Raw genomic sequence first — 21524 nt, forward strand, 5'->3', positions numbered from 1 at the left:
GCACTCTTAACCATTACCCATCCCTCTCATCATACAACAGACACTACAACAGTAAAAAAAAAAAAAAAAAAAAAAAAAACACACAAAAGGAAACATTTGTATGAGGGGAAAAATGTATTTGCAAAAATCAGAAAGTCTGCAACGCTGACAGTCCTTTAAACAACCATAATTCACAAATCATGGAGGGAACTGATACTAGTTGACTGAAAAGTGATGCACTTGCATAACATGACTACAGTGAACAGAATGAGAGGAACACTGATTGAACTCTGATATTTCACACATAAACATGAGCAGGCCAGTCAGTAGTAGTCACAGTCCAGGATTCTGGGCTTCCGTTTGAGGAAGTTAACTCTAAATTCAGTAAATTTTAGTAACAAAGACAGTCATGTCTAAATCAAATCAAGTCAACAATAGTCTATCAAAAGAGTTTTACCTTTATAGGTCTATTCCAAATTTAAGTAAACAAACTGATTCTTTAAAATAGAAAGCTGACAAAACAATATTGTGATTACAGATTTAGTTACAAATGCATACACTCCAGCATTCATCACAGGTTTTAGAAACAAGCCTTTAAATGTAATAAGAGCCACTGGATGAACAAGCGAGATCTGTTAGTAGTACAGTGACCAACTGAAACAGATCTGTCAGGAGAAGTATTAGGCATGTATGATAACATTAGTACCATATCACTATCAGCACAGTATTCAAACCACATCAGCATCAGACCAAGATTTGATCAAAATTTAGTGCTGATTTGGTAACGTGAATCAACCACATCCTGCATGAGATAATGAACTTCTGTACATACTCAGTTCAGACAGCACACAGGGCGCCTTTTGGACCATTAGTTGAAAAGAAGGATTCAAAGCATTTTAAACAGGATCCATTATCTATATTTATAGCACTGGCAATTAAGAGATGTAGAAATAAAAGCATGAGGCCAGAATGATCACATCTTGTATACAAATGGGGGATGCACCGATTTCATAAATGTATCTCTTTTGTGAATGCTGGCATAAATCACCAAATACTACAAATAAACCCGAACTGTTAAAGGAATAAATCAAATTTACACATTTTGTCTTTGTATTTCAGATGTTCATCATCAAAGACATGTTTAGTGTATAAAGTTTCTTGTTTAAGACAACTGGTACTACAAAGATAACAATGCTAACAAACACTAGAAATCAGTAGTCACCAAAATAATTTCCATAAATACATTCCAAAAACTTCAATCTGCTCAACTGCATCGCTCGTGGACATTTATCAGCGTGGTTTAGCACACAGTGTCACCTTACTGAAACTACAAAACTGAACACAACTTCTCCATGCAACGTCTGTCAAATGTAGCAGGCAACAACTTCAGATAACACTTGTCTAAAGTGCCTGCCCTCCGTGTTAAGCCACTCAGCAAAGATTTCCTCAAATTTTTTGTTCACAGTAAGTCATACTGCGTCTTAAACCACACTGCCATGCTTGTGCAACCTTAAGAAGATTTGGAGATGTCAAATTTTAGTGACTATTGACATCTATTGACTGTAATGTTGGCCTTAGCATAATTAAAAAAGCAAAAACTGAAAAACAAAACACGGCTTGGATAATCGACTACATCTGCGGTAAAAGGAAAATTGTGTACATTTGATTTTTTTTTTAACCAAACCATTCCTTTAATCAGACACAAATATTTTAGTAAAAAGAGAGACAGACAGGAAGTTCCTTGCCACACTCATTCACAGAAATGTTCCTCTGAGCACAGCATTTTCCATTTTCACATTCGAACAACAAATATAAGGCTTGAGGCTATAAGGACGCATCCTTTTACTGAAACAGTCATGTGTCACATGTGAACATTTTGCAATTGTGTTAAAGGAAGATGCAAATATCTCAATGAGAAGCTGCAGCTAAAATCATTGGTAGTACCCTGTATGTAGTGTCATCTTGTAGTGCGGCTTTAAGGATTTTCATTAAGGCTGTATGTTCGTAAAGGAATGATCAGGATGGTGATCCCTGCATTCAAAACCTCTCAGCTTCTGCCAGTTTAACATCTAAGTAGAATGTACTCTCCCAGCAATGTTTCAACGAACAATGTGATTCTAACCAATGCTATTTGGTCATTGAAAATAATTCATTCCATTCCTACACATTAAACCTACTTTCTCTGGCATTAACATGTTAGCATTTCATATTACTCCAGATTTTACTCAGACATTTGATTGTCAATTTTTTTTTGTTCTATGTTTCACCTCCAGAAAATTGGAGCACTTTTTTTAAATGAAGAAAAAAAAAACCATGTTAAAACAAATACTACTATGAGGAAAAAAACAAAAAAACAAAACACAATTCAATCATGTTCAGTAGATCTGATCACAAGTTGAATTTTTACAAAAATTTATGACTAATATATAGTGAATTAGAGATGTTAAACCATCAGCAAAGATTCTTTTAAAATATCTCACAAAATATGTACAGTATCAAACTAACTTTAGTCCAACCACTTTCTACAGAACATTTTCAAAAAACTTAAAATATCAAACTGCTCAGGAGACTAAAATGAGACTACTCCTACACCCAAGTCATATACACACCGGCATTTCCCAACCCTGGGCCTTGGACTGCACAGGCCCATAATCGGTCACGAAATATTAGCTGATGATTAATTGCCATGTAAATAATTGTGACAGCGTCTTTTTTGTTCTTTGTACGTAATTATTAAAATAGAAACTTAAATTGGACAAATAACCTGATTAGCTACCTTCCATCCTAAATGCTGATTCTTAGAAGCTCCCAACTGATGACAGACACAACTTGGGTTTGATTAAATACACATTATTCACCTCTAAAGGTGTTCTAGCACCAGGCAGCAGTTTGAACTTTTGTTGCTTTTGTGAGACACATAATGGGTCTCCATGTGTTTACTGCATTCTTTCATTTACACACTTTTTGCTTCAAACCAGTATCTTTAAAACCAGTATCTGTAACTTTACTAGAGGTGTTTAACATTTTGTATACAACTATGAATAATTGTGATGAGCTCAAATAATTACTATTATAATTACTTTACGATCATCATCATTACGTGGTTTGTACAGGCAGGTTTATATATTTTATTGGTTTCTCTGTCTTAACACACACAACTCAGTTTGGAGTTGTTAATGAGCTAATTAGTCGAATCAGGAATGTTGAGAGCAGAGAAATCACTAAAATGGGTAGAGCAGTCCAGGATCAGGGCTGGGAAACACCAGTGCTCACAACCGACAAATCCAAACCTCTTCCAACAGAGCAACACCAGTAATCTAATTCGATCAGAACTCGATCCACTCATCCACTTAAGACCTAAACATGTGTGACGGAAGAAGTGAACATACAGTATCATGATAAAACGCTGTGTGGTAGTGTAGTAGTATAGTATATAACTCAGTATGTTTGGGTCAATTCAAACCAGTGGGTTTCTATTAGGTTACCTTCACTTCATTCTGTGAATGATCTTTGGTTGCTCACTAGGTGCAAGCTAATATGCTACTAGCCTTAGGAGCTGAGGACTAGAGACAAAGGCACTGGTGGAGCCCATTTTGAAATACCAAATATGTGCTTACTATAAAGCAAACACAGACTTGCAGCTACATTAATGTGCGAGTGCTCTATGGTAGTGTTCAAGCATCAAATCTATGCAGTGGACGTGGTTCTAGCAGCTGCTTCACAGTCGGATTAAGCTAAGTCTCAACAGCTCCAGTCTACATCCCTAGCTAATTAGCCCTAATAAACTTTAGCCCTAGTAACATACAGGATGGCAGAGACTTCAGACTCTAGTACTAGATGTCAGGCATTGTAGAGTTTAGTATTTCCCCTGATTTATTTAATCTGACAATCAGCAAGCCCTTCATAGACTGAAATTCCTTTTAGAGCAAACACTAAACTCTGCAGTGGCCCCTCATGACTTTGTAGCCAGCAACAAGCTATACATTCATGTAATGCATTCCCCTCTTCCCTCCTACAGAGAACACCTTAAAGGATTAAAATCTGCACAGGAAAGGACAGTACTTCAACAGCTATGTGGATTACACCGCCCTGCAATGGAAAGACCCTAGTAACAGTCAATATCTGCAGACATCGAGATATGGTGCTATGATAAAAAATAAGCCTTCAAATGTAGTTCATGTGTCCCTCCACCCCCGTCCCCGAAAGAAAAGAGGAAAAAAGAACAAATGAAATGGAAGAGTGATATTTCATTAATTTATCACATCACGTGACATAGAAGAAGATTTTCTATGTGCTGGAATAGAAAAAAACGGGGGTGCAGCTTCAATCTCAAAACAGTGCTTCACTGTCACCCAAAGTAGAAAAAAAAAAAAAAAATTCACAATATATAAAAATTACATATCTCTCTGTTTACCAAACTTCCATAAAACTAGAAATGGTCTGAACTAAAAGCACACTTCCAGTGTTTACCTAGCATAGTGTTGTAACAGGAGCCTATTGTTTTAGTGTTTTCCTTTCGATAAAGTACAAATATAGCTCTTCTTCAGTAGTTATTTTCCTCTTTAAATTGATTTGAAGTAGGAAAGTGGTTGTGGTGCAGGAGGTGAAGCTTGAGTTCAGAGAAGGAGCATAGTTTCCACGGTAGGGGAAAAAAGAGAAGCTCCACAAAGCTCCATTTGGTGAAGGCTGTCAAGTCACTCACTCTTCACCTAGAGACACAGGGCTTGAAGCCACTGACAGTGGTTAAGAGGTGACAGATAAGGCTTCTCAAAAGCAAAATGATCCAAAAAACCCCTAAAGGAGAAGGAACACTGGGACCAAATTCTCTACCAAAGTCGGCATATGCCAGTACGGTATATAGGGGACCATAAAATTAGTGTAAAACAATTGTTTCTTTTTTTCAGTGATTTCTTTAAAGTCTTCTTTTTCTGTCTTTACAACAGTTCTCAGCTCTGGCCAAGCATAGCATCCACAGCGTCAACAGTCTCTAAAGGGTGCAGAGTGGCATCTCTCTGCAGGTCTCCTGCCTCAAAGGGTCAGTGATTTAAGCTCTGCTGAGGGTCTTTGAGATCTCACTCTCATCTCATGCGATTCTGCCTCATGAGGGGCACAATACAGGAGGGCGGGCCAGATTTACTGAGGAATGGGTGCTTGAGCAGCTCCTGGGCTGTGGCCCTCTGGGCAGGGTCTCTAACGAGCATCCTGTCCAAGAAGCCTTTGAGAAGTGGTGAAACCTAACAAAGTAAGAGAAGCTAAATGAGAGAGTGGACCATGCCAAGTCAACCAAATGTGTTGAAGATAAAGACAATAAATGAGAAGGGATTTACTAAAGGACAGTTTACCTTGTGGAGGTTTTTCAGTTTGGGTGGTAGGTTGTCTCGGATCATCTTCATAGCCTTCAGCGGAGGTTCATTAAAATATGGAGGCTCTCCATCAACCATCTCAATCACCATAATGCCGAGTGACCAAATATCCACCTGAAACAAGGAGGATCATTTCAGTTTCCTTAAATGTGCTCACATATCACTCAGGCTTTAAAGAATTAATGCACATAGTGTAGTCATAGTTAATGAGGACAGAGTGGTACAACATGGTTGATGAACAGGATCTAACCTCTGGTCCATATGGCAGTCTAGAGATGAGCTCAGGGGCCATCCAATATGGCGTTCCCACCAGTGACTTCCGTCGCTGGACCTCTTTTGAGACTTGAGCACAGAAGCCAAAATCGGACAGCTTCACCTGGGAATACAGAAAAGAGGGGAAAGGTAAGTATGTATTAGGGAACAATTAATGTGAGAATAAAGGTTGGAAATCTTTTAAAACCAGACTGTTTTAATGGTAAAAACACAAATTGGGTAAAATGACATCAGACACATTATACAACACCGCTGTGAATATCACTTCCTCACTTTTTGACATGAGGATAAAGCTTCACAAGAGGAGCCACAAAAAAGTCATTTCCCTTGATGTTCTTGCTAACAATGGTGCAATGTAATTCAGTTTTGTGAAGTACTGAACTACCATGTTAGCCAATAAATGTAACATGTACTTCTGATTTGTGATGTTTTTTCACATTGCATCATATCAAAAAACAAAAACAAAAAACCTACAATTTATAATATTCCTTGTATTTTCTATTAGATTCATGCATCAGAAAACAGATCCACAACTTGAATGTGTGTGCATGCAGCTTGTGCTCTGTAAGGAAATTTTCAGCATGCTGTGACCTATTTGTGGCTCACATGCGTCAATCTCTGAAGCACCAGGTCAAACAATGAATTGACATCACCAATTTAAAACGTGATGGCAAATCGAACTACAGGAGAACTCTATACATAAATTATTATTATTCTGTTTTTTTAATTACTCAGTCAAGCTAGTCATGTTTTCTGAAAAGACTGCACTGCTTGGTTGGCTACACATATGAAGAATTTGGCTGGCAGGGCATTGCAACAACAGTCCTGCCCAACATTAATGAGGAAATGAAACATAAAGGCAAACCCATACAAAGTCTGACGAGAAATGGCTAAGGGTTACTGAGAAAGCTTCCTCTTCTCTTACCACAAGATGAAATCAAGCACAGCCCCTGTGTGACACCATTATTTATTTCACTACCAAAAAGAGGGAATGGTATGGGCACCATAGAGGGTAACAAAGGCATAAAGCGTTGGGGCAATGTGTTTGTATTTCACAGATAAAGGCTTTTATGCTTCCAAGCACATTAAAGATCAAAATTCATTTAAACAAGGACAGACAAGGTACCATGAGGAAAAGGCAATCAGTAATTAAGGTTATGGTTTTAACAGTTTTGCTTTTCTGAACCATGTTCATGTTAGGTGAGGACAACACAAACTTGAAATCAAATTTATATGATGAAATTATCTATTACTTGGACAGTAATTATATGACATTAAAATGCATAACTTAAAAATACTAAAACTTGTCTGCATTACTGTTTTGTCCAGTAGGTCTGTAGAAGGAAACCAGCTCTGCATCTCAAAATAGTAATCTACAGTTGTGGCCAAAAGTTTTGAGAATGGCACAAATTTTGGTTTTCACAAAGTTTGCTGCCTCAGTTTTTTAGAGCATTGTCAGATGTTTATATGGTATAATGAAGTACAATTATAAGCATTCCGTGTGTTATCTTTTTACTGACAAACACATTCAGTTTAAGCAACCCCGCTACTCATCAGACACAAAAACTTAAAGTTTCTCAACTGTTTGGAATCATAAACCTGTTGCTGAGTGTGCTGCTATATTTTTGTGAAATACCAGTGCAGTCACCTAAAAAGGTAAATCTACAGCCCTACGTTATATTTGCCAAATTCCATTTTTTGGTTGTTGTATTGCCATCCCTGAGTTTAGTCAAATATCCTTACATAAATTCTTATGGATACCTGAATATTAAAATTAGTCAGAATGCACACCCCTAATCCACTGTATGATCAGATTCATATCATATTCACATGGGGGCAACGACACTTTTATATTCACTTTATACTGATATTACTCTCAGCCCTGGTTCATGCTTTATATTAGAGATGGTAGAACAATGGATTTGAATTTAAAAGACTTAATGAAATAAACAAAGCTCAGAACACTCACTCTGCCATCATGAGTTAGCAGAATGGAGTCACTCTTGATATCTCTGTGGATGACGCCCTGGGCATGCAGAACCGACAGAGCCTTCAGGACAGACAGACACACAGTGGCAATCTGCTCCTCATTCATCCTGAAACACAGACACATCATTAAACAAGCTGTCATTACTGCAGTGAAGACAGCAAAGAAAGTAACATGCAGTGAGAAGCAGGCCTTAACGACTGCAGCTCAAACCTACCATCTAGTGGTCAATTTTCCAGTGACTTACTACATGACTTACTAAATGGTAGTAAGAATATGGTGGTTAGAATATGAAATGAAAACAATGCGGATAACTGTTCTACTAGAGCAATGTTCGTAGACGCTCAACAAATATCCATAAAATATCAAATAAGCATAACTGACAACACATTATTAATATTCTTACACATGCATATGATCAACAGTTCATATAGTACATTTGTATGAACACAGGAGCCTAGCTTTGTTCTGAGCCCTTTTGCCACTTGTGTTGAGGTCATCACAAAATGCCATTTACAACTCAAATATCTTCATTTGCCTGATCTATATCAGCCTAGACCACATGTATTGTTCTCAGTGAGGTTAGGTCATCTAAGACTGTAGCTGAACCATGACAACCTTCAAGAACCTACAGGAACGAGTAGTCTAAGACCACTGGGGCGTGTGTGTGCAGTTTAAGATTAATTTGTAACTACTACTTTAAATTCATTTTGAAATAACACAAATACTTACCTGGTATGTGTGACAATGTCAGTGAGTGCTCCACCTTCAAGGAACTCCATGACAACCCAGAGCTCATCACCCACTAAATAACTATTGTACATCTCCACAACATTCTCATGATGATAGTCTCGCATAATCACCACCTTGAAAAAAAACAGTAAGCTACAGTAAGTGAAACATTTTACTAGCTGAAAGAAAAATCACACAAATGTAAAGTTTCAAACCAGAGAAAAACTCTGTTATTAAGTGACTCAACCAACAACCAGGCAGATTTTAAGGCATGTTAGATTTCCATGTTTCTACTGTAGGTTGAAAACCATGATAACACCGGTCTGGCCCAGCAATTCTTAAGGCAAAGATCAAAAATTCACCTCATTAAAGAGCAGCTCTCGCCGCTGCTGTTTGCGCAGATCCATCTTTTTCACAGCTACCAGTTTGCCGGTGCTCTTAACTGTGGCGATGCACACAATACCAGTGGAGCCCTCGCCAATCTTGATGTAGTGGTCCAGGTACGTGCGTGGATCTCCAGGGTCCACCACCATCTGCAGAGCAGCACGGAACTGCTCATGGGAAACCCGCTGAGGCTCCCTCTGTGGAGAACGGCCTTGCTGTTGAGGTCCAGGGGGACCTGGTGGTCTGGGTGCTGGGGGGAGCTGCTGACTGTGTGGTTCTGGACCAAGGGCTGGATGAGAAGAGTGATGCTGCTGGGACTCCCCTCGAGAAGCAGCTTTACCACTGCTGCCTCCACTTCGGTTTGCCACACTGGAGGGGCCATTGTGGTGAGGAGGATCATGAGTTTTGCTTGGTTTCAAGTCCTGCGAAAAATGTAGATAAGAGGGAGCCACTATGAGAGCACACAATTGCTTCAGAAACAGGAATACAGGCTGAAATACAGCCTGTGCTGTTTTTGATTATGGACATAGACTGAACAACATAGCTTGAATGCAGTATTCTGTAGTGTTTCTAGCTCGCACATAGCAAGGGAAAAGACCTGGAACAGTAAAGCAGTGACAAAAGCTGACAATATTAGAACACACCATGTACAAACGTACCAAAACACCAACTCTTGATTTCTGTTCTCTGCTTACCTGACTGCTGGGACTTCTCGCAGTGTCGCTTTCTGTACGTGGGTAAGTGTTAAAAGGTCGGCCCTGCTGGGCAGTCTTCATTACCCCTTCTGTGACAGGCAGGTTGGGAGTGCGAATATTTGGTCCAGAGAGTGGTCTCTTGTCCCGCGGTGACTGTGGGCTGCTGTCACGGCCTGTGTAGCTGGACTTGGGTCGTTTATCACTACCCCCCTCCCTCCTGACCACCTGGTCATGGTATTCGCGTGGCTCTCGCTCTCTGTCACGTTCTTGCTCACGATCTCTAGCTCGTTCCCGGTGAGGAGGAGTGGGTGGTCCAGCTGGACGCTCCCGCTCCTTGTGCCTGCTGGGCTCTTGTCCGCGAGGCTGCTGGGGTCGCCCATCTTCACGCGGGGCCCGGGCCGGTCGCTGTCGGGGGTCAGCACTTGGATGCTCCTGGCGAGTTCTCTCTCTGATCAAACACAAGGAAAAATAAGTGGAACAATAAGTAATGTTCTCATGTTTTGAAAGCATTCTGCATTGTTGGCCGTTTCATTACAGTATTTTCCTGAGTAAACTGTGTGAACCCACTGTATTGCTTCAAATGTTTTATTTTAGGTGACTTATCATGCTGGTTATGTTGAAAGCAGCTCTATGACTACTTTGTAACACGTTGGCATTGCAGATATTACAAACAACTGCTATGCTGTTTTTTTTCTTAACTTGTTCTATAATGCAGACATTTCCACAGCAAAAACAATGAAACATTTGTTTATGTAGTTTCACAGCCACAAGTTTTACATAATGTTTATTCATGTTTCTTCTACAGAAGTACAAGAAAATTGAGCAGAACATGGTAAAACAGCCTTAACGAAAGAAAATAATTTGATCTGGCTTAATACAGCCAGTACCAATGAACCACAATATGCCCAACATTATACCTGTCTTTATTGTCTATGATGTGCTCAGGTCGTTCACCATGGTGCCGACTGGGGTGCTCCCCATTTTCTTGCCGCCCAGAGGAGCCGGAGTCACTGCGTAGCTGTGTAGGTGGGCTGCCTCGTCGCAGAGAGTTGGAGCGAATCACTGACATGGTCTCAAACTCATCCAGCAGCCATGTCAGAGAGCCATCCACCCCTATCTTACTGCCCCGCACAATGGTCTGAAAAATAACCACACATTGCAACAAAAGCAAGGGCAAAGGGCAGCAAACCACACTGGAGTCATTATCTCAAACTTTTAAGAAGGCTCCAGTTTCATTTAAGCATAAACCACACAAAACATGTCAGACAAACTACTTTTAGACACAGAACAAAAATGATTTTAAAACCTCTTTTCGAAAGCAATACTTACAGTAAATAAAATGGCATATATAAGTTTGTTGACCTAATTCCTGACACTGTTTTGTAGAGAAGAGTACAAGTATAATTCAGGTGTGTCTGCCTGTTCATGTCTTAAACGAGCACACAGACTAGTTTCAAAAGCTTCAACTAATTGCTCACTAACCTTGGTCTCCCATTTGATCACTTATTATAAACTAAGAATATACATTTGTTCTCAGTTGTTTTCCAACATATGCATAATCTGACCTTGCGAGGCTCCACAGTGGTGATGACTGTGGCATCAATGAAAGGCTTAGGCCTCTTGGCCGTATCCTCAATAAGACTCTGCCATTGGCGGGGAAGTCCCACAAACTTCTGCTCCTGCTCATCGAAGTCAGTGTGCACTCGGTGCTCAAAGTTGGAGGGTGCCGAGATCTGGATGCGCTGCTTTTTCTTCTTGCTGAACATGGCTGCAGCAGAGCATCAGCGCTTGAGGAGAGAGGAAAGCAGGAGTGATCATTACACATGCCTGTGTGAAGAGCCTTGAGCACCTTAAGAGCCTAAATCTTGAATTATGTGTTATGATGCACTTATATGCATAGAGGACACAAACAGTAAACCTGTAGAAACATCAATGCAGCAAATAATTTTCTTTCCTTTTTTTTGATAAATGGTTATTTAGTAGGGTTGTTTGCAGTGATGCCATAGAAGAACCATATTATTCTTCCTTAAAAGAACTCTTTAAGAGATTGTTTTTAAGATCCAAACCAAGTAATTATTTAGGAACCTTTAAAAGTGTACATGCTGCATATATTTGTTTAAAATTTGCATGTGGTTGTCTGTCCTCTCGCTTTCTCAAAGACCTTTCAGTTTCTCCATCTGGTAGCATGAACCTCTCTCTTCTGGGCTGGTTTTACTTTTCTAAACCCGCCTGTTCTCACTGCAGGGATCAGAGACACTCCCTGAAGCCAAACACTCGTCTCTAATATGAGCCTGTTGAAGCCCCCCTGCCCTGATGGGCCAGGCCTGGGAAACCCACCGGTTTATTGGTCTGTGGCTGTACTGAAAGGCATTTTTCAAAAGGGCAGTAGCTTTTGAAGTGCAATTGGATCATTTGCAGAGACGTCAGCAAGGGCATGAGGTCTGCCTAAGGGGCCTCAAAATCAGGGTGAAACTATTACTCTTTTCAGGCATTTTCCAGACCATTTGATCAAGTATGAAAACCGTAAGTGGAAAAGAATTGTGATTTCATTTGTACCAAAACATTTTAGCAATTTCAGACAAACCATCCACCCACACCAGACCTACTACTCAAGAAAAAAAAGCAATGTTCAAATTAACTTTACTTCTACAAGAATTCACAGTAAAAACAGACACAATTACAATCTAAAAGTGTAGTTAAAAGTGTGAATGGGATAGAGGCTGAAAAGATTAATGACAGCATTAATGAAAACCCGATTTGAGACCCGATTTCTTATGGAATGCTCACTGGTACACAAAGTAGTATTCAGATCATGAATGTTAAAAACTTCAATATCTTCTGTGTTCTTGGATGCTTCTGCTGTCAGGAAGATGGACATTGAAAAAATATAATCCGTTCTAGGAACATGCTTTCTAGGATGGCATTAGACTGTTTGAAAACGTCATGCAATGGAGCAGACTGAAGTCAAGGCAAGTCAGCTTTATTGCCAATACTACAATATGTACAGGACATACAGTGCACTGAAGTTGCGTTACTTTCAGACTCCATGTTGTAACAATAACATTAAATAGATGGTAAACAGGAAAAGTGTGAATTTAAATAGACACACAAAAAAAACACTAAACACTAATAAAATAAACCAAAAAAAAAAACATTAATTGTAGAAAATTTGAATAATAAAAAATAATATAAATAGAAGATGTCCTGAAATTAACACTAAAGTGACATAAGGCACATATAGATTAAGGTCTGTGGGTATAAATAGTGCAAATATAAATAGCAGTTCAGCTACAACATCCTCCAGCATTCGATGAAAAAATACACAGTGGAGTGAAAATGAAACAACCCTATACCTGCACCTGTCAGCCACGTTTTTCCCCAACAAGTTAGCTGTGAGCCCCAGGAGCAGGTGTTCCCACTGACAGCTCCTGAGGCCCCTATACAAACATATGCACAATGGGTAGAACAGACAGTAAAACAGATGTCTAACTACTCAATTCAAACTATCCAGTAATTCCATAAATATAATTACATTTCACAAAAAGAACATTTATCTTTACTTAACATGTGTCTTAATGCACATAAGCAAATTAACCTAAAAGGTGCACACAAGTAAACTGCACTTCACAAACCGAAGAAATCTTAATCGTAATTTTAAAATGGTGATAAGGTTTCTTTACAAATTCCTCAATATCTAGTAGCATGGTCACCGCAGCTACATCTGCGCATGGACAAAATAGTTACTACATGCATAAGTAACTCTGCGCTTTTTATTTGCAATGCATACAAAAAAAACATTTTAGTATATTGGGCAGAAAGTCACTCCTGAAATGTTAAGGAAGTGTATGGCATTTCCTAGTTCAGTCTGGCATTCCACTGACATACCATTATGCACTGGTGAACAGCGAGAAAGATGTCTCTGTGGTCAGAGCCACAGAGATGTCTCACAGCCACTGGCCACATCCATGAAAGACAAATTCTTTAAAGGACTATAATATCGCTACCAAGACAATTGCAAAACTGTCCATTTAATCAAAACACCACCTACGATTATAATACTGATAATCAGATATTCTTTACATGGAACAACTTCTGAAAATTTCCATGTAACTGAATAGTAAAGATATATGTGTTTCCTTCTATGCAAAAAACAAACTGCTGCACAGCGTAGTCTCTCACTGCTGTCAATGGCAATCAAGGCACTCTTTATCAGGCTGACCTTTTTACATTGAGTGCTGAGTAAAGCAGGCTAACAGCAGAATGCATCTGACCCCTGAAATCTGAATCAGCAGCAGATTCAATCCAGTGGGCAGAGATCTAAATCAGGATTTCGTTCAATCTATGCTTCCTACTAGCTCTGAGCTTTATATTATCTACACTGGTACTGGTGTCAGACAACAATATTGATTTTTTGGTTTTCCTAGCATTCATGAATGACAAAAACATACTTGACGGCAATGTTACATTTTCTGGGCGCTCCAAATTGTTTTAATAGAACAGAATAATGTTTTAAAAAAATACAAACTCTAAGTCTTCTTTCTAAAAATATGACGTGTCTGGCTAAAGTTTACAACATTGTAATAACCCAATAAAATCCAATAAATCAACCCATGTCAGATTTATGCTGTGCTCTTTTTGTATGCAGTAGCAGCATTCAAGAAGTATGGGCTCATCATGTTGACAAACTTACCATGCATATCATCTGATATCATGACATATTTGGAAAACACTGTCATGGTGAATTGCATCAGTACCACAATGCATTACAGCCTACACCTATCTAGAATTCTAGATTTTGTGAAGGCTAAATTATGCCCTTGACAGATGTTAAGACTGATGTTAAGAATGATGACATCAAACCTAAACTATGAGAAATTCACACCTACGTCATCACAGCACCAGAAATCAGTAGTTTGTGGTTTACATTTTCAGCTGTTAACTGTAAACTCTCTCCACTTTTTTTGGATCTTCAAAAGCAATGGTCTGACTGTCACTCTTGTTTTGACTAGTCATTGACAGAAACCTCTTGCTGTTTACTAATCTTTTAGAATCCCCTCTTAAGGACACCAAAATAAAAACAATTATCTTTGCTTTCAGCCTAATTTACCTGCATGGATCTGGCTTTGACTTATAAGCTTATAGTAATATCAATGACTATAAATAGCTTAGCTCAAATCACTAACAGTAGTCTACTGCACACAGGAATGCAACCAAAATGTCATATTTTCTAGTGGGAAAACTTGATTGATTTTTTGATGAGCCCTGAGCTGGATACTGGCTGTATTTCAGCCACACATGAACACTGCAGGGAAAAGTCATCCACATGGGAAAATACACATATACATACAAATGAGTATAAAATACAAATGAGAGCACATTATGTGATGCTACCAACTAGATAATGATTATAATTTTTTTTTAAATAAACACTATTTATCTCATAAGAATTCTCTGCTCTTCATTTTGTTCCAATAACACAAAATGCACACTCTCTTTATTGACAGGGGAAAAAAGTATAATGTGTAAACTGTATAAACATTTTCTCTAGTGTACCCATCTAGTTTACGAGCAAAACCACTTGAACACAAATTAAGCTGTACCTCCATTGTCGTAAGTAGGAACTTCCAAAGAGGATATGAAGGCAACATATTAGCAGTTACTAGTTTATTAACTTGCTACTATTTAGGCAAATTCATTATGCTGCTCTGAATTCTACAGGCAGCAACAAACCTAGCAAACCAAAAAGTGATGTTGCAAATTCATCAGTCATTTCTCTGAACAATAGAGTTTAAAAACCACAGCACAATAACACCAGTCATCTCAGAAGGCTTCAAAACAAGTTTCACATTTTAAAGAGACCCCCCCCCCCATAAAACCTATTCATCAGAGACAAAAGCGCTGCTGTATCCCTTCCTATCCAAATATTTTAGGATAAGGCCTACATAATGCAACAAAAAAAACACCAACAGCTCTTTTCTTGCTTAGCAAAATAAATAAAAAAAATTAAATAAATAAAAAGAGACCTACATGGCATTCGTATGCTCAGCAGCTGCTGCAACCAAGTGGGACTGTGACCACATCTCATAATGCTTTGCAAGAGCTATGCATACATGGCTTTATACTGTCTGGATTGCAGTCCTTAGATTTGACAAAATATCTTGTGATGGGTACAAACATGCTGGCGCCACTGAAGACCATATAATATAGGGCAGATCAGTGGGCATGGCACAACACTTCTGTCATGACAACAGCCATGGTTGGTAAGCTCAACACAGCACAGCTCCAGAGGGAGGCAAAAAGGCAAAAATGCATTACGCCACACACTGGCCTACTGCCAATCAAGCACTTCTCAGTGAGCATAAATTACCTTCATATTTATGACCACCTCCTACACTATGCAGTGGTTGTCAGACTGTGCCAGGAGCCATAAGTGGGAACTAAACCTACAAAAGTTATAGTTTAATTTAAAATTCCTTTAAAGATAATTTCAGCAACACTAAAATTCTCATATCATAAAAATTCTGATAATTACAAAATCACTGTTTTGATTCTACATTTAGACAAGCAGCCACGTTAGATTTTTCTTCCTGCATATCCCCCACACAGCTATACAGCTTTGACAAATTATAGCTAAAAACAGGTTCAAAAATGTACTGTGACATTATTAATCATTATCTAATATATTGACGTTGCTTGAACAAGAGAGTTTGCAAATGCCAGCTCTACTCCCAGCTCTACTCCCAGCTCTACTCCCAGCTCTACTCCCAGCAAGTTGTGCAACACAGATTATAGATTACGGTCATCATTTTTCCTAAATTGAATATTCATTAAAATATCATGAGAATATTGAATTATGAACCCAGCGCCATAAATCAAATCGTGGGCTGTGTATTGTTACATTCCTATGATCAAACCATTCAGTGACCCCTCATGTACTGTCAATGAGCGCACGGTCATCCTGGAAGAGACCACTCTCACAGGATAAAAATGTTTCCTTATAGGATACAGATTATCAATCAAAATAAACTTCCTTCTAAGGGGACAAGCAGAACCAGCAAAATGCCTCCCTACAGCTTGACAGAGTCACCTGACCTCCTCACTGTAGGAGTCAAGCATTCAGGCCTGTACCACTCTTGTGGTGTATTTACTGATGTCTTTTCCATAGATATAAAAGCAGATGCCACTTTATTCACTGCTCTACTGAAACACTAGTCAGCTGAGTGGTCTTTGTTAATTAAGTATGTTCATAGATGCTACAGAGCACAGCAGGACATTAACTGCTTAATTGCATCATGCAATACACCTGTCTGGAAGCATCTGCACTCACTATGTTTCTCTGCTTATTTATTCGGTTTTTGCTTTAATCCGAGTCTAAACATATCGATCAAATGTTCTAATGACCAACAGTGTGCACTCAATTAAAAGTGTCACAAGACACGAATATCACTGATTTGTCCAACCACTCACAGGACACTTAAGAACTGTTGTTAGTAGTAATGGTTACAATGGTCAGTTGTAATGATATGCATTAAATTTTCAGTAAAGAATGTAAATCCAACATACGTTTTATCTCCTCTCCTTGTCTGCTAGCTTTCCGTCTGTTCTGTGTGCATGCTGGAAAAAACTGACTGAACACCACAAATTGTCAAGAAGGAGAGATGGCAGAGAAAAATCCAAAGAGGCGAAAATCTGAAGAACAAAGACAGGGGGCTTTGTTAACATCAAATAGGCGTTTGAAAGATGGAGAAAACACTGAGAATCGATAAGGATGAAGTCCTCTTCATTTTCACCAGCTTCTTGTTTAAATTTTCCTGTTCCATTTGCTGCACCATTTAAAGTGGAATGTGAAAATCTGAACAAGAAGCTAACTTCAGTTTCAAAAGTTGAAAGGCATGAGAAACATGAGGACATTGCTGTGCTTTTGTCTGGAGGGGGGTAACATTTACTCATTTTTGCTGTTTCACAGAACCACTTACTCAGTATTGTTTTGTCCAGTTTGCTATTGTTTGTGATAATCCCAACTGGTTAGCTTCGCAGCAGCAGTTTCAGCAACAGTTTGCTAACCCACAACCTAGCTAATGTTAGTTACATTATTTGCTGTGTTGTTGTTTACTCTAACAATCCATCAGGCTCTCTTCCGAAGAGTTTTAAGATCACGAAGATCTTAAAAAAAAATAAATGAACACGTTTGCTAGTGCAGCGTCATTCTTCTTGGAAATGCACGTCCATGCATTGGACAGAACTTCTGAAAGAGTACCAACGCAAGGGGTGTTTGTTTTTCTTTTAAGTTCAAACATCAACAATCTTTCTCCAAAATCACCAACTCCACCTTTAACAAAGAAATAAGTGTGCAGTTCTACTCACGGACAAACATTCAAGCTTATTTAAACATATTCCTGTTTAAAAATACTGAGCATTCGCCTGCAAGTTGTTATCTGAACATTGTCAGAATCACTCAGTCCAATGCAGCATATATAAAACTCAGAAGGCTGCACATTCTGTGCGCCCCTGTTCAGCTCTAATATGCAAGGAATGTCTGGAGTGTCCAGTACAGATATGACTCATCCAAATCTCCCATCACACCTCCTTGAAACATTTAGGGTATCAGTTGCCATATGTAAGAGTACAGCAGCTGTTATGAGGCAAACGCAGAAGTCAAAGATAATAAGATGAGAAGATCGTACTTGACTAGGACAGCATGTTTCGGATCCTTCCCTCAAAAATTCCTGTGGGAAATAAATGATGAACATTTTCTAAAAACAGTGATTTATCTTGAACGACCAGTGATCAAGTAAGCGTTTCACCAAGAGTAAACTGGACATGATAGAAGATGGTTTAATGTTCCTTTACGGTCCTAGGTCATTATAAGCAGTCTGCTTGTCTTCAATATGTGTTAATGAATTACATACCATTACATTATATCAGTTCTGTTTCAAGAGCACAATGTGCTTCACGCAGCCTCACTAATACCATGCAAACACTTGCAGAAATGAGTGTTGGCATATAAATACACTTACACAAGTTACAAAACAGATGACTTTACAAACCCTATGAAGACTCACTGAAGCGTGTGGAATTGGAACATTAACTCCTTCCTGGGATAGTTTTAGTCAGGCCTTAGGTATTAGTCAACTCATCGTCACACAATTGTTATAGCAAGTAAATTGTGTTTCTTTCCAGCTGGACTCCACTGTTTTGAGGTTAACAAGTTGTTTACTACATAATAGAATGCATCACATAACGCAGTGAGCTCATCTTCTGGAGAAACACACTTTTTATACTGACAGCACATGAATTGCTCATCATCTCAAGAACACTGAAACTAACAGGAACTGACCTCAACCTATGCATAAGGGGAAAAAAAATCAAAAAGCGGGGTGGGAGGCATTGGAGAGAACCAAAGTGGCTTTTTATCAGCAACAAAAAAACAAACAACACATTAAAAGATCTACCAGAAACTTTTCGGCTAGGTAGAACAATTTCACCACTTGTTCCTTATTTCCCACAGACCTTAACCACAACAAATAACAATCATAGGTTCAGTGTTAACACAGTAAGCCAGTTGGCTATGTATCTACAGCTGTGCAGGTTTGTTTTGGGGAAATAAAAGTTACTAATATAGCTAGGCCACTGATTTCTACTAATTGATTACTGATTACTGCATAACTAGCTACTTAGCTATCTGACACCTGGACAATTACAATGTGATTTTGTCAAGTTGATAGTTTAGCTGGCCAGCTAGACGTACAACTAAAAAAAATAAACATACAAGCCGAATTAAACAGAAATATGTAACTAGACATGTTAACAACTCAAAACACAGCCAGCATCCATAGCTAGGTTTCAAGATACTACAACACGACTAAATCAAGGACTTGTTAGCTACAAGCTAAATAGCTAGCTACTTAAATAACTAACCTAGCTAACACTCAAGCTGAACTACAGCAAACACTGAGCTGGCCAGCTAGCTAGATAAAACTATTGTCAGGCTTTCGAATGAAACAATACTTTGTCAAAAGTAACCAACTTACTTTCACGATAATAATTTAAGAAAATAGCTCGTTCAGGTTTAGCAACACTGAAGCTAAAGGCTACAGCTTGTTTCCTAAGCAAATCTGAGGAGCTTATTATTTAAGCTACCGACTGTAAGAAAGGCACTAAGCTTTTACCCAGCCAGTCATTCAGTTACTGAGTTTACATGAAATTATCTTTCAATAATAGCCACAAACTTAGGACACACTGAAAGTCGGGGGTCTTAACGCTAAGCTGAGTGGATATAAGCCGAGCATGTGAGCTAACAGTTAGCGTGAAACTCTGCGCTGAACTCATCGAAACTCCCAACAGTCTCAAAACAACCTGTGTTTGTGGAGCGAGTGCTCCTGAAATAAACCGCCGAAAGGACAAACGGCTCAGAACCCAACTTACCTCGTATTAAACAGGGCGTCTGCTAAGGGTTTAATTTCATAAAGCCCCCGAGCGTCGTGGCGCTGTAAGACGTTATAAAGTTCAGCTTCGGTGTTCAAGTCGCTCATCAAAAGTCAGCCCTCCGAGATAAAACCCCCCCGCCATGTTGGAACTCAAACAACATCCGGGAAACTCGCGTTACTCTGCAGCGCCCTCTGTCTGTTGATCCCGCTCACTGCAGACACTCAGTCCACCACGAGACTTCACTGTCTGATAAAACTTAATCAGAGGAGAGAAAAGTCCAGAGAAACTGCTCCTCAGTGAAAGTGTGGGCGCTGTGTCAAAATCCTACCCAGTTATAAGTGAACGTATGAAGCCAGAAATATACTATAAATTAAATCTAAATGCACAGGAACTCAAGAGAAAAGTCCCAGACTTTGAAATGATGAGAACCTCGAAGGCCTGAATGAAAATGTAAAGTACAAATACGTATGAATCTTACAAAAAGAATACTCTAGTATAGTAATGAAACACAATTACTCAAGTATTTTCTAGCTCTGCTATTAATATATCAATTCAAACATGGGGCTGAGATGTAACGAAATACAAGTATTGTGAATACATATTCAGAATAAAGAAATGAAGTATCTGTATTCAGTCCAAGTAACATTTTTTAAAGACAGTATTCAGGATACAGTTACTTTTTACATTTATTAGAACAGTTTTAGAATACTGACCTACTAAATAATGAAAAGCATACAACCTTCAAAAGAAACACGATCAACTCCTGTTCATTATAAAACAGAATCAGTGCACAGCAGCCCGAGGTTAACAGCTTATTTACAAACGCTGACATTCCCACTAAAGCCTGAGTAGACTGATAAATCACTGCGATGAGTCAGTTATGCATCTCAGTGAGCTCTTGTGATAAATTTAGCATTGGTGCTCTACTGAACTTCTGCTCACCTGCCTACCAGTAACAGTGAGAAATGAGTGTGACTTTTAAAAGATTTTCAGAATACATTTTTTATCAAAATACGACAGTGCATTCAGCTATCAATACTCTCTCAAAATATTTTGCCCAACCCTGTCTAAACATATGTTTAAAACTATGTAGACACCTCTTCTAATTAGTGAGTTGGAAAATGGTAACTTTACAGGAGACTGAAAAGACGTACTTAACTTTTAATGGAAGTTAATGAAACCACATTTTTTCCCCCAAGTAATTCTGCACCATTTTTGTTGGTCTGTTCATTATGACATTTTAACACCAATATTAAGGGCAACTGGAGTTATAAAATTATGCAAAAATGTAAAAAAACTAACACTAACAGATGCATGATTTGCAGCAGCAACTACATACTTTTGGACATACAGTGTAGTTAGAGATCCATTTAACATAAAAATATAGGAATATATGAGTTTGGAAACACAACAATTGAATGATTATCCTACAATATGTACAGAAACAAGCATTGAGTTGTCACTTCCTTAGTTATGTCTACCTTGTAGCTATACCCACTGGCCATTTTATCAGAAACACCCGCTACACAGGTGCATTTTGTGGGCAAACAGTGACTGTAGCCAGTTGGTTGCGTTACAAAATATCAGCCACCATCAATGGAAAAATACCACCACAACTGACCACTGCTGATGAGATGTTTGAGTAGAGGACCATTCTCGGCACACCAATGACAGCAGCATGTT

At 38.8% G+C, this 21524-nt stretch overlaps 1 protein-coding gene across 3 annotated transcripts; it reads right to left on the reverse strand.

The window, feature by feature from the left end:
- Positions 1–93: 93 nt before the first annotated feature.
- pak4 (p21 protein (Cdc42/Rac)-activated kinase 4) lies at positions 94–19977 on the reverse strand. 3 transcript variants are annotated; one of them, XM_017694899.2, is made up of 11 exons: positions 19839–19977; positions 16977–17102; positions 10979–11200; positions 10331–10551; positions 9414–9861; positions 8697–9140; positions 8335–8468; positions 7585–7711; positions 5593–5718; positions 5322–5456; positions 5058–5213 (listed from the first exon to the last, which is right to left on the reverse strand). In XM_017694899.2, exons 3-11 carry the CDS (start codon positions 11177–11179, stop codon positions 5058–5060), a joined length of 1992 nt encoding a protein of 663 aa, XP_017550388.1. In that variant the 5' UTR covers positions 11180–11200; positions 16977–17102; positions 19839–19977. The 3 variants fall into 3 exon arrangements, with proteins under 3 accessions (XP_037402600.1, XP_017550388.1, XP_017550387.1); XM_017694898.2 differs by lacking the exon at positions 16977–17102; XM_037546703.1 differs by lacking the exons at positions 16977–17102; positions 19839–19977 and having other exon boundaries at positions 94–5213; positions 10979–11179.
- Positions 19978–21524: the final 1547 nt, after the last annotated feature.

Source organism: Pygocentrus nattereri, chromosome 17, assembly GCF_015220715.1.
Source record: "Pygocentrus nattereri isolate fPygNat1 chromosome 17, fPygNat1.pri, whole genome shotgun sequence".
Classification (NCBI taxonomy): domain Eukaryota; kingdom Metazoa; phylum Chordata; class Actinopteri; order Characiformes; family Serrasalmidae; genus Pygocentrus; species Pygocentrus nattereri.

What these genes read in the sequence shown, in the direction of transcription:
- pak4 (XM_037546703.1), bottom strand. Translation starts at nt 11,179, where the DNA reads ATGTTCAGCAAGAAGAAAAAGCAGCGCATCCAGATCTCGGCACCCTCC. An exon ending in CGAGAAGTCCCAGCAGTCAG is followed by an intron (nt 9,141 to 9,413) that starts GTAAGCAGAGAA and finishes CATTTTTCGCAG; the next exon opens with GACTTGAAACCAAGCAAAAC. An exon ending in GACTGCCATATGGACCAGAG is followed by an intron (nt 5,457 to 5,592) that starts GTTAGATCCTGT and finishes TCCTTGTTTCAG; the next exon opens with GTGGATATTTGGTCACTCGG.